We start from the raw sequence: 12,461 nt of genomic DNA, 5'->3' as shown, positions 1-12,461 counted from the left end.
TTTTATCCTCTGCAGGTGAAGAGCACTCATTCCCAGGCCTAAGTACTCTTACAGTAGACCAGCAGGAAGAGCTAGAGGCCATCATGGCCATCAAGCTGTTCAGCTCCAAGTCAGGTTGCACAAAGCTTTTCCAACATGATATACGACTCTTTTGTCCCAACCAAAAACCCATAAGGAACACCACATCCAGTGTCCAGGAGGTGGAAAACATGCTTGGCATTGGGGTCACTGAGCCATCTAGAGGTGAGTGGTGTAGTCCACTGGTGCTGGCCTCAAGAAAGTTGACACAAAACAGCAAAACAGAGGTTTTGTGTAATTTCCCTAAATTGAATGCTGTTTCTGCGTTTGATGCCTACCTAATGCCAAGAGTAGAGGAGTTGATTTAGCACCTGGAAAATGTCAAGTATCTTACAACACTTGACCTTTATAAAAGGGTATTAGCAGGTGCCATTGACTGAGTCTTCTATAGGTTCAGCAGCATTTAGGGCACTAGTGGACTTTATTGTTTAAAAACAATGACTTTTGGAGTGCACAAAGCTCCAGCAACATTTCAGAGGCTGATGGATAAAGTCCTGACAGGAGCTGATGGCTACATTACAACATACATTGATGACATCATGATGTTCAGAGAGACCTGGGGGGATCCCCTTCAAAACCTCTCTGATGTCTTTCAACAGATCCATAAAGCTGGGCTGGTCATCAAAGCAATCAATTGTCACATTGCCAAGACTAGGGTTGGGATCCGGATCCCGTTCTTTTTTGGAACTGGGTCCAAAGTTCCGGTTCCGGAACCGGTTCCATCACATTTGGCGTAACGGTTCCTGCAAATGGTTCCTAGATTGTAAAAAAAAAAATAATAATAATAATAATAATAATAAAAAAAAAAATTTCACGTGCATTTCCATTAGAGTGCGGCACGGGCCGCATATTTCTGTCCGAACTCGACCGAGCCCGACATTATCTGATCACTAAAGGCGGAGGCTGGCGGCGGGAGGTCCGCTTCCAGCGAGGGGAGAGATAGAAACAAACAGCCAATGTGTGTGTGTGTGTTCTGTTCAGGTTTTGTCACGTAAATAACAGTGCCCAAGCATGAATGCATATACAGTACAGGCCAAAAGTTTGGACACACCTTCTCATTCAATGCGTTTTCTTTATTTTCATGACTATTTACATTGTAGATTCTCACTGAAGGCATCAAAACTATGAATGAACACATGTGGAGTTATGTACTTAACAAAAAAAGGTGAAATAACTGAAAACATGTTTTATATTCTAGTTTCTTCAAAATAGCCACCCTTTGCTCTGATTACTGCTTTGCACACTCTTGGCATTCTCTCCATGAGCTTCAAGAGGTAGTCACCTGAAATGGTTTTCCAACAGTCTTGAAGGAGTTCCCAGAGGTGTTTAGCACTTGTTGGCCCCTTTGCCTTCACTCTGCGGTCCAGCTCACCCCAAACCATCTCGATTGGGTTCAGGTCCGGTGACTGTGGAGGCCAGGTCATCTGCCGCAGCACTCCATCACTCTCCTTCTTGGTCAAATAGCCCTTACACAGCCTGGAGGTGTGTTTGGGGTCATTGTCCTGTTGAAAAATAAATGATCGTCCAACTAAACGCAAACCGGATGGGATGGCATGTCGCTGCAGGATGCTGTGGTAGCCATGCTGGTTCAGTGTGCCTTCAATTTTGAATAAATCCCCAACAGTGTCACCAGCAAAACACCCCCACACCATCACACCTCCTCCTCCATGCTTCACAGTGGGAACCAGGCATGTGGAATCCATCCGTTCACCTTTTCTGCGTCTCACAAAGACACGGCGGTTGGAACCAAAGATCTCAAATTTGGACTCATCAGACCAAAGCACAGATTTCCACTGGCCTAATGTCCATTCCTTGTGTTTCTTGGCCCAAACAAATCTCTTCTGCTTGTTGCCTCTCCTTAGCAGTGGTTTCCTAGCAGCTATTTGACCATGAAGGCCTGATTTGCGCAGTCTCCTCTTAACAGTTGTTGTAGAGATGGGTCTGCTGCTAGAACTCTGTGTGGCATTCATCTGGTCTCTGATCTGAGCTGCTGTTAACTTGCGATTTCTGAGGCTGGTGACTCGGATGAACTTATCCTCAGAAGCAGAGGTGACTCTTGGTCTTCCTTTCCTGGGTCGGTCCTCATGTGTGCCAGTTTCGTTGTAGCGCTTGATGGTTTTTGCGACTCCACTTGGGGACACATTTAAAGTTTTTGCAATTTTCCAGACTGACTGACCTTCATTTCTTAAAGTAATGATGGCCACTCGTTTTTCTTTAGTTAGCTGATTGGTTCTTGCCATAATATGAATTTTAACAGTTGTCCAATAGGGCTGTCGGCTGTGTATTAACCTGACTTCTGCACAACACAACTGATGGTCCCAACCCCATTGATAAAGCAAGAAATTCCACTAATTAACCCTGATAAGGCACACCTGTGAAGTGGAAACCATTTCAGGTGACTACCTCTTGAAGCTCATGGAGAGAATGCCAAGAGTGTGCAAAGCAGTAATCAGAGCAAAGGGTGGCTATTTTGAAGAAACTTGAATATAAAACATGTTTTCAGTTATTTCACCTTTTTTTGTTAAGTACATAACTCCACATGTGTTCATTCATAGTTTTGATGCCTTCAGTGAGAATCTACAATGTAAATAGTCATGAAAATAAAGAAAACGCATTGAATGAGAAGGTGTGTCCAAACTTTTGGCCTGTACTGTACAGTGGTGTGAAAAAGTGTTTGCCCCCTTCCTGATTTCTTACTTTTTTGCATGTTTTCTGCACTTAAATGTTCCAGATCATCAAACAAATTTAAACATTAAACACTTTTTCACACACAGCCATGTAGATTTGGATTTTTTTCTTCCTCATTAATAAAATCCTTCATTTAAAAACTGCATTTTGTGTTTACTTGTGTTATCTTTGACTAATGTTTAAATTTGTTTGATGATCTGTAACATTTAAGTGTGGAAAACATGCAAAAAAGTAAGAAATCAGGAAGGGGGCAAACACTTTTTCACACCACTGTAAGTATTTTTTATTACATTGTTGTGGTTAATTTTAATAGTGTTACTGTAGAAATCAGAGAATCACTTTTTGTTGTTATATATTCTCAGGGAGATGATACAAGCTCTAAATCTGAAATACACACCACACACAAATGTGTATTTTCATCTATTGTACTGTGCAACAGTTAGAATAAAGTTTTTGTATTTGTATGATTGCATTTGTGTTTATTATATACTTGTTTAAGTATAGCAAGTATAATGAATATAATGTAGGAATCGGTAAGAGGAATCGGTAAGAGGAATCGGTAAGGAATCGGACCGTTAAGAAGGAATCGGTAAGGAATCGGAATCGTTAAAATCCTAACAAGTCCCAGCCCTAGCCAAGACAGAGGTGGAATGCCTTGGTTACATAATTGGGGGTGGAGTAATCCACCCTCAGGTGAGCAAGCCTGAAGCTCTTGCTGCCTATCCTCTACCAATCACCAAGAAGAAGGTTAAATCCTTCTTGGGTTTCACTGGTTGGTGCTGCCGCTTCATCCCCAATTTCTTTGCCAGGTCAGCAGTTCTTAGTGATCTGATCATAACTTGAGCTCTGAGAAGTGTGATGCTCCTTTTGTTGATCTGAAAAACTGCTGGTTTAACGAGCTTGTGTTGCAGTGTCCTTGGCTGCGAAATGGGCTCTGGAAACTCTGAAGTATTATCTAATGGGGGACGAATGTGTGTTGGAGACTGACCATCTGGCATTGCAGTGAGTGAACAGAATGAAAGATTCCAATGCAAGGATTACCAGGTGGTATCTTTCCCTAAAGCCATATCGTTTCAGGATACAGTACAGACCAGCACGACCAGAATTAGTTATTCTCCTTGTATTTTTTTGTTATTTAAATAAACATGTAATGAGAGCACTGTAAATAAATACTCACCTCTGGGAACTAAAGATATCGGCTCAGTCTATCTGCCAAGCACCTTCCTTGATATTCAAGCCAGACTACTCTACAGAGGGCTGCTGTATTGCATTACATTATATCATTTAGGTGTTTTCAATTATTACAGTCATGCCATAAACTTGTTTGTACATATGTTTTTGACTGTTGAAGGCTATAATTAATCTTTTCTGCAGACATCAATCCTACACATGTAAATATGCTCAATATTTCATATTACACTGTTTTCTCTTTTTCAAATATGAGCCTTGATTATATTGGTATTTCCATATATATCTATAAATAATTTACTGGATAATGATTGGTGATTTTCCTTCAGTTGATAAGATATAATGAGAGTTTAATAGCATCATCTATAACAATGAAAACTGTGCAGTTTACATCAACAGGAACCTATAATGTAAAGAATCAAGTCACAGAGTCAGAGCTAGAAACGTATGCACTGACCTCCACATGAAACCTTGAAGAATCAGCCTCACCTAAAACGCTTATGTTGCTGTTTGTGATCATCAGAACCATGACATTCTCTGTTTTTCTCTCTCTCTCTCTCTCTGCTTGTAGTATCGTGGGTCACACTGAGCCCTACACTAAACTCTGCTGTAAAGGCTTCTGCATAGACATCCTGAAGAAGCTGTCCCGCACCATAAAGTTTTCCTACGACCTCTACCTGGTCACCAACGGCAAACACGGCAAGCTGGTCCGAGGCATTTGGAACGGGATGATCGGAGAGGTAAGAAGTACCAGCAGATAGTTTTACATGGCTGCAGTTCCACTTCACTCCACAGTGACCACAGTGATAATGCCAAGATTATGAATCAGGTCATATTTCTTTTAGCTGCTTCTCATTATTGTCCACAGCCAGAGGTAAAATATTCTCTGCCAAGATGCAAAACATTCATCCACATTTCTGGGGGAAAAGGTAAATGGGTAGATCTATTAAGGCATTCCTGTGATCAGTGATACAAGTCTTAAGGTGCTTGCACATGACCAGCGTTAAAAATCTCTTGATGCCCACTGTGCCATTGTTTTGCTATGGAAGCTGGCGTTAACGCTGACGTCGGGGTACTTTTCGGAGACAGGGTGCGGAAAAATTTAAAGATCCGACTGCAAGATGGAGGAGAGATCAGCGTTGGGTCAAGCCGACAGTGAGCCCTGCGGCATCAGCAAATCGGCAATCATGTCCAAGCGCCTTTAGGGTCATTGAAATGTTAGATTTAGCACTGTTGCAACTTCTTTGGTGGATGTCCAATGCAGGATAAGCTGAACTGAATGCTGACCAGCGGTGCCAGGTGGGAAATGTATGATTATCGTACCAGAGACTCAAAATTATCGTATTTTGAGGGAAATTATCATACATCCGTCATAACCAAAATAACAATCCTACTGATGGGCTATAGGCAATTATACAACAGTTAGTTTCAACCGAGTAATTTGATTGGACGAGAGGCATTCCATGAGTGCTGATATAGAGTATAACATCACTGGGACATGTAACAGTAAAATCACTCCGCTCACAGATGTTATAAATATAAATACAACCGTTAATTAACCAGCTGTCACACTCGCTACATTGACACAAACGGGCACTATAGCGTTACACCAAGAAGATGGATATTTCCCCCAAAATTACATTTGAATTCAATTATGAGTCGTCGTCAGGAGAGGACGAGGAAAAGGAAAGCCAGGACTCTTCTGTGCAGACCTCCAGGTGTGTTTGTGTAACATCAGCCGACCTCGACAAACTGAAGAGAAGCAAAAATTAAGCGAACACGGTCAGGAATTATCGATGATCATCTGATGAGGTACTGATGAGGATGAGGAAGAGTGGAAGCTGAATCCGGCCGTGCCAACATCCAGGTTTGCCAGCGTTTCATCAGCCGAACTGGACGAAGTTACACAGCTGCAGATCAATGTAAATACAAAGTAGCTTGTGAGTTCCTGGCGTGTGTGCTGCGTTGCCTGGCAACGGACTGGGGGAAATGTTTGTTTTCGCGGAGCTACATAACATACTTAAATAATTTATTTCATCACCTTTTGTTAACATTTCCTTACTCAGCATTGCTGTTTAAGCTGTTGTTGACCTGTTGTATATCCAGTACAACATCACTCCCTCTCGTGTGATATTACTTAAATATAGTCACTCTAGTGTTTACTTTATTTTCCATTTTCCTTGCTTCTGTTTTTCCTCTTCTTCTTCTGTTTTGAATCCCATTCTCGCTCGACTTCCTGACGGATCCTAGCGCCTCGTGGAGCGGGTACAGCTGACCATTCAGCCAATCGTGCTCATTGTTCGGAGACAAACGTCACCATATCTCATGCTAAGCAAAGTGTGATTGGCTGGAAACATGTCACATGGGAACAGATGTCTTCAGGGCTCACAAAAAAAACTCTGGCATACTGATTACAACCACACATTCATGAAATGGTCAAATTATCGTACATTTGGCCTTTTTGGGATTACTGATCGTACATCGTACAGAGGGCCAAATTATCGTACAAATACGATAATTATCGTACACCTGGCAACGCTGAACGGCATACACATCACTCACAAAAAAAACCTGGACATACACAGAAAATCCCAGTACCTTATTAAGAGAAGACTATATACTGCATAAATGTAGGGCTGCCCCCTGAAAGTTGGGGATTTGAATCATCAGGTGGAGACCCCTCAGTTGTCAGTGGTGGGTGTTTTTTGTTTGTTTCTTTGTGCCAGTCAGTGCGCAGTGTACTTCTGAGGAAGTTTTGGTCCCCAGATTTTGCTGCAGAGTGAGCACTCTCGGTGTCACACTGCTCTTTTGTACTGGCAGCTGTGGACATGGAGGAAGCTGCCCACAGGAGGAGGGGCTTTGCCCTGTAAGGTAGAGGGCTGCATTGGGACCCAAATTTGCGTGAGCGGGTGGTTTGAACTTTGCTGCAGGCGGGAACGGGCGGCTAAAAAAAACACTGTGGGATCGGGATGTAGCCTACAGCGACAGGATGGAGTTAACAAATGTGGAAAAGAAGCTCAAACAAGGTCTGAAGGCGCACTGAGCCCTCTACTTCCCAGTACTCTCAAAGCTGGCGTGTTTCATCTTCAGTATCCCCGCATCCAGTGCGCCTTCAGAGCGGGCCTTTAGTATCTATGGGCGCATCTTGGAAGAGAGACGCACGGGATTGGGACCGCAGTCGGTCAGCAACATTCTCTTCCTCCACAGCAAAATAATGGCCAAGTGATTCATTTGTCAAATTCATTCATTTCATTCGTTAACTTTGTTTATTTTATGTTATTTGAGCCACTCACAGCCTACTCTCGTTGCCATTTGTTAATTACATAAAGAGGCGTGATGATGCCGGTGTTATTGAGCATAGGCTTTATCTTTATCTCATTAATGTTTCTTATTCAGGTCTCTCTTAGAAAAGAGAACTTAATCTCAATCATTGCGTGATTATATAAAGGTAGAAAAATAAATAAATACAGAGGAGGAGAAAAGAATATGAAACAGCCTTTATTTCATTAAAAACTAAATGAAAACAACAAAATGGGAGCGCTATTCCTGACCAGTGCATCAAAAGACATGCAGACCAGGGAAACGAAACAAACAACCCCATGAATCTCTTTATTAATAGCCTATAAAATGACGTGTTTTCTCCTGCGGGACAGGAGAAGACACAAAATCAATGCATCTCTATTATTGTGCAGGCATAAATTCCCAGAGTTTTGCGGGAGCGGGCGGGAGTGGACATACATATTGCAGGTGCGGGTGGGAGTGTAACACACACGTTGTGGTTGCGGGCAGGTCAGAAATTCAGCGGGAGTGGACAGGAGCGGGATGAAGAAAACAGTCCTGCGCAGGGCTCTACTGTAAGGCTTTGTAATAACGTTCTCTTCTGCCTTCTGATTAGAGGTGGTTAATTACAGCTCACAGCAACTAAGTACGATACAGTTTCTGGCTTTCATTTGATATCTAGTGTTAGGGGAAAAAAGGTAATTAGTGCCGTTAGCCTGTTTACTATATTACGCAAATGAATGTTACTATGACACTGAACATCCCACAGAACCCTTTTAAAACTCTCAAACTCCAAATGGATAAAGGGAACAGCCAAATCTGATTCTATTGACAAAATCCTGAGTCGGCTACAAATGCAAAATTATAACATTTAACAATATTACTTTTGTTTATGATCGGAGTAAAGCTCATTAATTGAGCCACTGTGGTATTACATTTAAAAAACAATCACAAAAGTAAAAGTTGAATCATTTACTCTGATTATGAGTAAAACTTTGTGTGTGCCAATGGTAGATAAAACTGAAATTAGACTGAAAGCCTCAGACAAGAGATTTTTTTTTGCTTTTGCTCCAGTAAAAAAAAAAAAAAAACAAAAAAAAAAAGGAAAAGCAATTTTGAAGTCAAGATTAATGAGTATATGAATAGGTACCAAGGTCACTGTGGTGGGTGAGGGAGGGACCATTGTACATAAAGGAGGAGTAAGTGTCCTTGTGAATAATCTCCACAGTCAGAATCCTCTGGCCGGCCCTCCTCTTGAGGAGTTGGAGGATACAACATTAGTTGGCCTGTTTTTCCTGTTTTTTCAAAAACATGAAGGCTATTGTGCTCAATGAGGCATCGACCTCCATAGGAGAGCTAATGGCTTGCATGAGGCGGAGTGTCTGGACTGTAAATCTACCAGCTCTCCATCAGTATGATAAACAGTGGTGTGGTATGGCAGAAAAGGCTAGAGGAGCAGTCACAGGGGCCTCTGAACTGTACAGAGAGGTTCAAGCATTAGCAAAAATAGCATCGCTTCCTATTCAGCCAGATCCCTAGTGAGCTTTAGCCTGCAGTGATTAATTCCACTTCCTGCTTGTAATATTTGTCAGCAGATGCCTTATGTAAAAGGCATTACGCTATATATGCTGCAATACCTTAAAATGCATTAGAGACGGATTAGATGGTGGATCATGCTTTACACAATGCAATCGTGGGATAAAGGCAAGACAGCACTGGGATGGGCTTTTGAGCTGTGTCCATCTGGCTGCTGGGTGGACGCTGGAGGAACCAGACAGTATATCACCCTCAGGGACAGAGGCCAAGTGTGTTGACTTCACTGACAGATGAGATTTATCTTAAAGGTCAGCAGTGGATGTCTAGTATCATGTCAGATACTGCTGCAGAGTCCAATTTATGATAAGACAAACATCCACTCTGCATTCGCTCTTTCATCTCACCCAAAAACATATCTCTTTTGACTTTCCTCCCACCACAGGTGTTCTACAAACGGGCAGACATGGCCATTGGCTCGCTGACCATCAACGAAGAGCGCTCTGAGATTATTGACTTCTCCGTGCCGTTTGTGGAGACAGGGATCAGTGTGATGGTGGCAAGAAGTAATGGGACTGTCTCACCATCTGCCTTTTTAGGTGAGAAACTTCTCAGTGCTTCCCGGAAGTAATGAAGACGTGTCTTTGGTCTTTCCCCAACAAACTGTACTCACCTCACCTATCAATACTGTGGAGGCCTAGTGGCTGAGTCACACACAGTTTACTGTGATAGCAATGGCACTGGTTTGTTCCAGCTGGGGACCTTCAATGCAAAGCACTCCTCTTCTCTCACATCCCCTCTTTATACATTTTATGTATAAATATTTATTTTATTTTTTGGTGTTGATGTGCTTTGTTGTGATGTTGATGTGTCTTTTGTCAGTTGTTTGTGTTTTATTCAACAAAACTTTAATCTTTATTTTATATATTTTTTATATATTGTGTTCTGTATTGTATATGCTGTTTGATAGTAATTGATCAAACATATTTTTTTATGCTTATATTTTTTAAATGTTTAACAATTTCCAATTCGTTTTTATCATGTTCATTTTTTTAAATATTTAACTGTTGTAATTTAATCTAATTTAATCTTTTATTTACAGTATTGACTATAAAGAAATCAGTCTTAGGGTTTTTACTTGCGGGACAGAATCAAAGTGACTTTGCGTCTATGACACAAGTTCATTATAGTAGTAGAATAGTTTCTTTGTTTTAGTTTGCCCAGTTTTCATCATCACCACGACAGATGAAGTTTGAATGTTTAGTGTCTCAGTGGGTTCTTCCTGTCCTGATTGTGCCCTTTGTCCTCTGTCCCTGTAGAACCGTACAGTCCGGCGGTCTGGGTGATGATGTTTGTCATGTGTCTGACTGTCGTTGCCATCACAGTCTTCGTCTTTGAATACTGCAGTCCAGTTGGGTACAACCGCAGCCTGGTCAGTGCCAAAGGTGAGACTCGCCTTCCTTTTAGTTGTTGTTGATAGTTCTTTTTGGAAGATTGTATGTACACAGAAACTGATGCTTCTTATCATTCTATATCAGAGTTGTGGATATAGACTGTAGAGAAGATTTCTTTTTTTCTCTTTCACAAACTCATCTGTCTGTTGAAGATTTTGACCATTCTGTGGCAAAAATCCACCAAGTCGGGCATCACCAAATAGCACACTGTAGTCCAGCCCCCGACATAGTGGTGGTTCTATCCAGACACATGACCAATTTTTAAGGAATCATTGAGAATAATTATTGATCTTCACAGAGTGCTGTTTTTCCAATTGTCGCAGCAGTAGACCACAGGCACAGCTAATCCAGTATTACTAGGGATGCACCGAATATTCGGTAACCGAATATATTCGGCCGAATATTGCAAAAAAACACACATTCGGTATTCGGTGGAATAAGTGAAAAGCAAGGCCGAATAATAGCGGTGTATTTTGATAACGCACTCAAACAGCGTACGGTGACGGACGGAGTAAAATGTCGGCAGTGTGGCGATATTTTACTCCGTCCGTCAATGCACTCGCATTTGTGACTAAAAATAGTTTTGTGCGAGCAAAATAAATCATTCAGCATGCTGTGCAAGTACAGATTTCAACCAGCAGCAGCAATACGGCAGCCATAGTGCTCCGCGGCGCAAGATAAGGCTTACCGGCAATGGAGAATTCCGGCTCCAATAATGTCCTCTTCTTGGCGTCATGACTGCCCAAAAGTACCTGGACAGCCGAGCCGTGGCAGCACACAGGTATGTGACGTGTCAGAGGAGAAATGAGCCGTTCACATTACTCTTTGTGGCAGGGAACGGTCCACAAACCTCACTGCATTTTAGGGACTGTTCTTGAAGGGACTGTTCTTTACTTGTCAGGGGAGGAGGGTGGCTGGTTGATTTTTATTTTATTTATTCATTTTATTTTATTTTGATCCCCCCTATGTTAATCACTTATTGATGCTGTTTTTGAAGTATGAATAAGTCAATAAGTAATTTATTCAATTGAAATATCATTGATGTATTATAGAAAAGTGATTTATCTTTTTATAAATGACAAAAGGCACATCTGCCTCATTTTCGCTGTGGTATCATGATACTACTCAGAACCGTGATACTTTCACTGGTATCGTACCGTGGGTCCCAATTTTGGTACCGTGACAACACTAATCTGGAGGGGGTTCATCTGCAAAAACTAATGAAAAGCTAAACAATGGTATTTGGCCAAGCGTTTAATTATATTTGGCTTCGGCCACAAATTTTCATTTCGGTGCATCCCTATTACAGCATTACATTATTACAGCAATAGCTTCACTCAGATGAGCCAGTCAAATCAATTGCTTAACATGTGTAGACAGTTCGCTAGAGAGAACACTAACGCTAAGAGAAATATGAGAGATGACAGCATGGAGCAACTGACTCTGCTACTTCCAGGCTACAGACTGTGTCTAAGACTATTGTCACTGGTCTAACTGAAGTAGCACTACACACCTTGTCCATGTTTAGATTGATTCACAACCATGAGTCTGCTTTCTCTGCTATAAACAATATTAAAAGTAGGTTTGCACATTAAATGTGCATAATAATGACAGTTACTACATTTAAGCCAATATTTAAACTACTGGAAATGCAGAAATGGTGGGATGTATCAGAGTACATTAACTCAAATACTGTATTTGTACTTGTCATTATGGCAAGGTAAACCGAATTATTTCTCAATAGAGTTTTTACTTTCATTTCAAATTAGCAGTCAAGATGCATTTTCAAACATTAAAACAAAAATAATTGTTTCACTTTTTACCTTTGACATTATGCAGGAAAAAAAATGTACTTGAATAAATTCATTTAATACTGGCATCATTGAACTTCCACATAAAGAGGGGACAAACACTGACGTCTTAAGGGTCTTGAGGGGATTCATAGAACATCTGAAATCCAAGCCTATTTACAGTGCCCACATATTGGATCAATGCCTGGAAAATTGAGATACTGCAGTTTCATTTCGGAGCCATGTGGTCTATAAAACATCTTATAATGGATGAAGAAAGGCCAAAGGGGCTTTGCTTATGACTTGGCTTCTCATCTTTGTATGTATTTTAGGATGTTATGCATATAAGTTGCCAAAATTTATAGCAAGGTCAAAAAAATACATCAAATCTGTTGTATGCAGTTTAGTTTAGACATGTATCTACGTTTTACCTGTTTCAGAAGACTAAACA

General features: G+C 41.2%; 1 protein-coding gene and 1 long non-coding RNA gene across 4 annotated transcripts in view; one reads left to right on the top strand and one right to left on the bottom strand.

Annotated features, from left to right (window-relative positions):
* The window catches only part of LOC117268173 (uncharacterized), a 168,254-nt gene that overhangs the window by 141,337 nt on the left and 14,456 nt on the right, over positions 1–12,461 (bottom strand). The window lies entirely within an intron of this gene.
* grin2ca (glutamate receptor, ionotropic, N-methyl D-aspartate 2Ca) overlaps positions 1–12,461 on the top strand; it is a 107,815-nt gene that overhangs the window by 85,312 nt on the left and 10,042 nt on the right. For both annotated transcript variants that reach the window (XM_078161639.1, XM_033644385.2), the window contains exons 7-9: positions 4,526–4,694; positions 9,212–9,365; positions 10,086–10,211. In XM_078161639.1, coding sequence (XP_078017765.1) covers positions 4,526–4,694; positions 9,212–9,365; positions 10,086–10,211 — 449 coding nt within the window. The remainder of the gene's footprint in view (positions 1–4,525; positions 4,695–9,211; positions 9,366–10,085; positions 10,212–12,461) is intronic.

Source organism: Epinephelus lanceolatus, chromosome 18 (genome assembly GCF_041903045.1).
Source record: "Epinephelus lanceolatus isolate andai-2023 chromosome 18, ASM4190304v1, whole genome shotgun sequence".
Classification (NCBI taxonomy): Eukaryota; Metazoa; Chordata; class Actinopteri; order Perciformes; family Serranidae; genus Epinephelus; species Epinephelus lanceolatus.
Note: the sequence above shows the minus strand (reverse complement) of the source record. Positions and strands in the feature narration are given on the sequence as shown.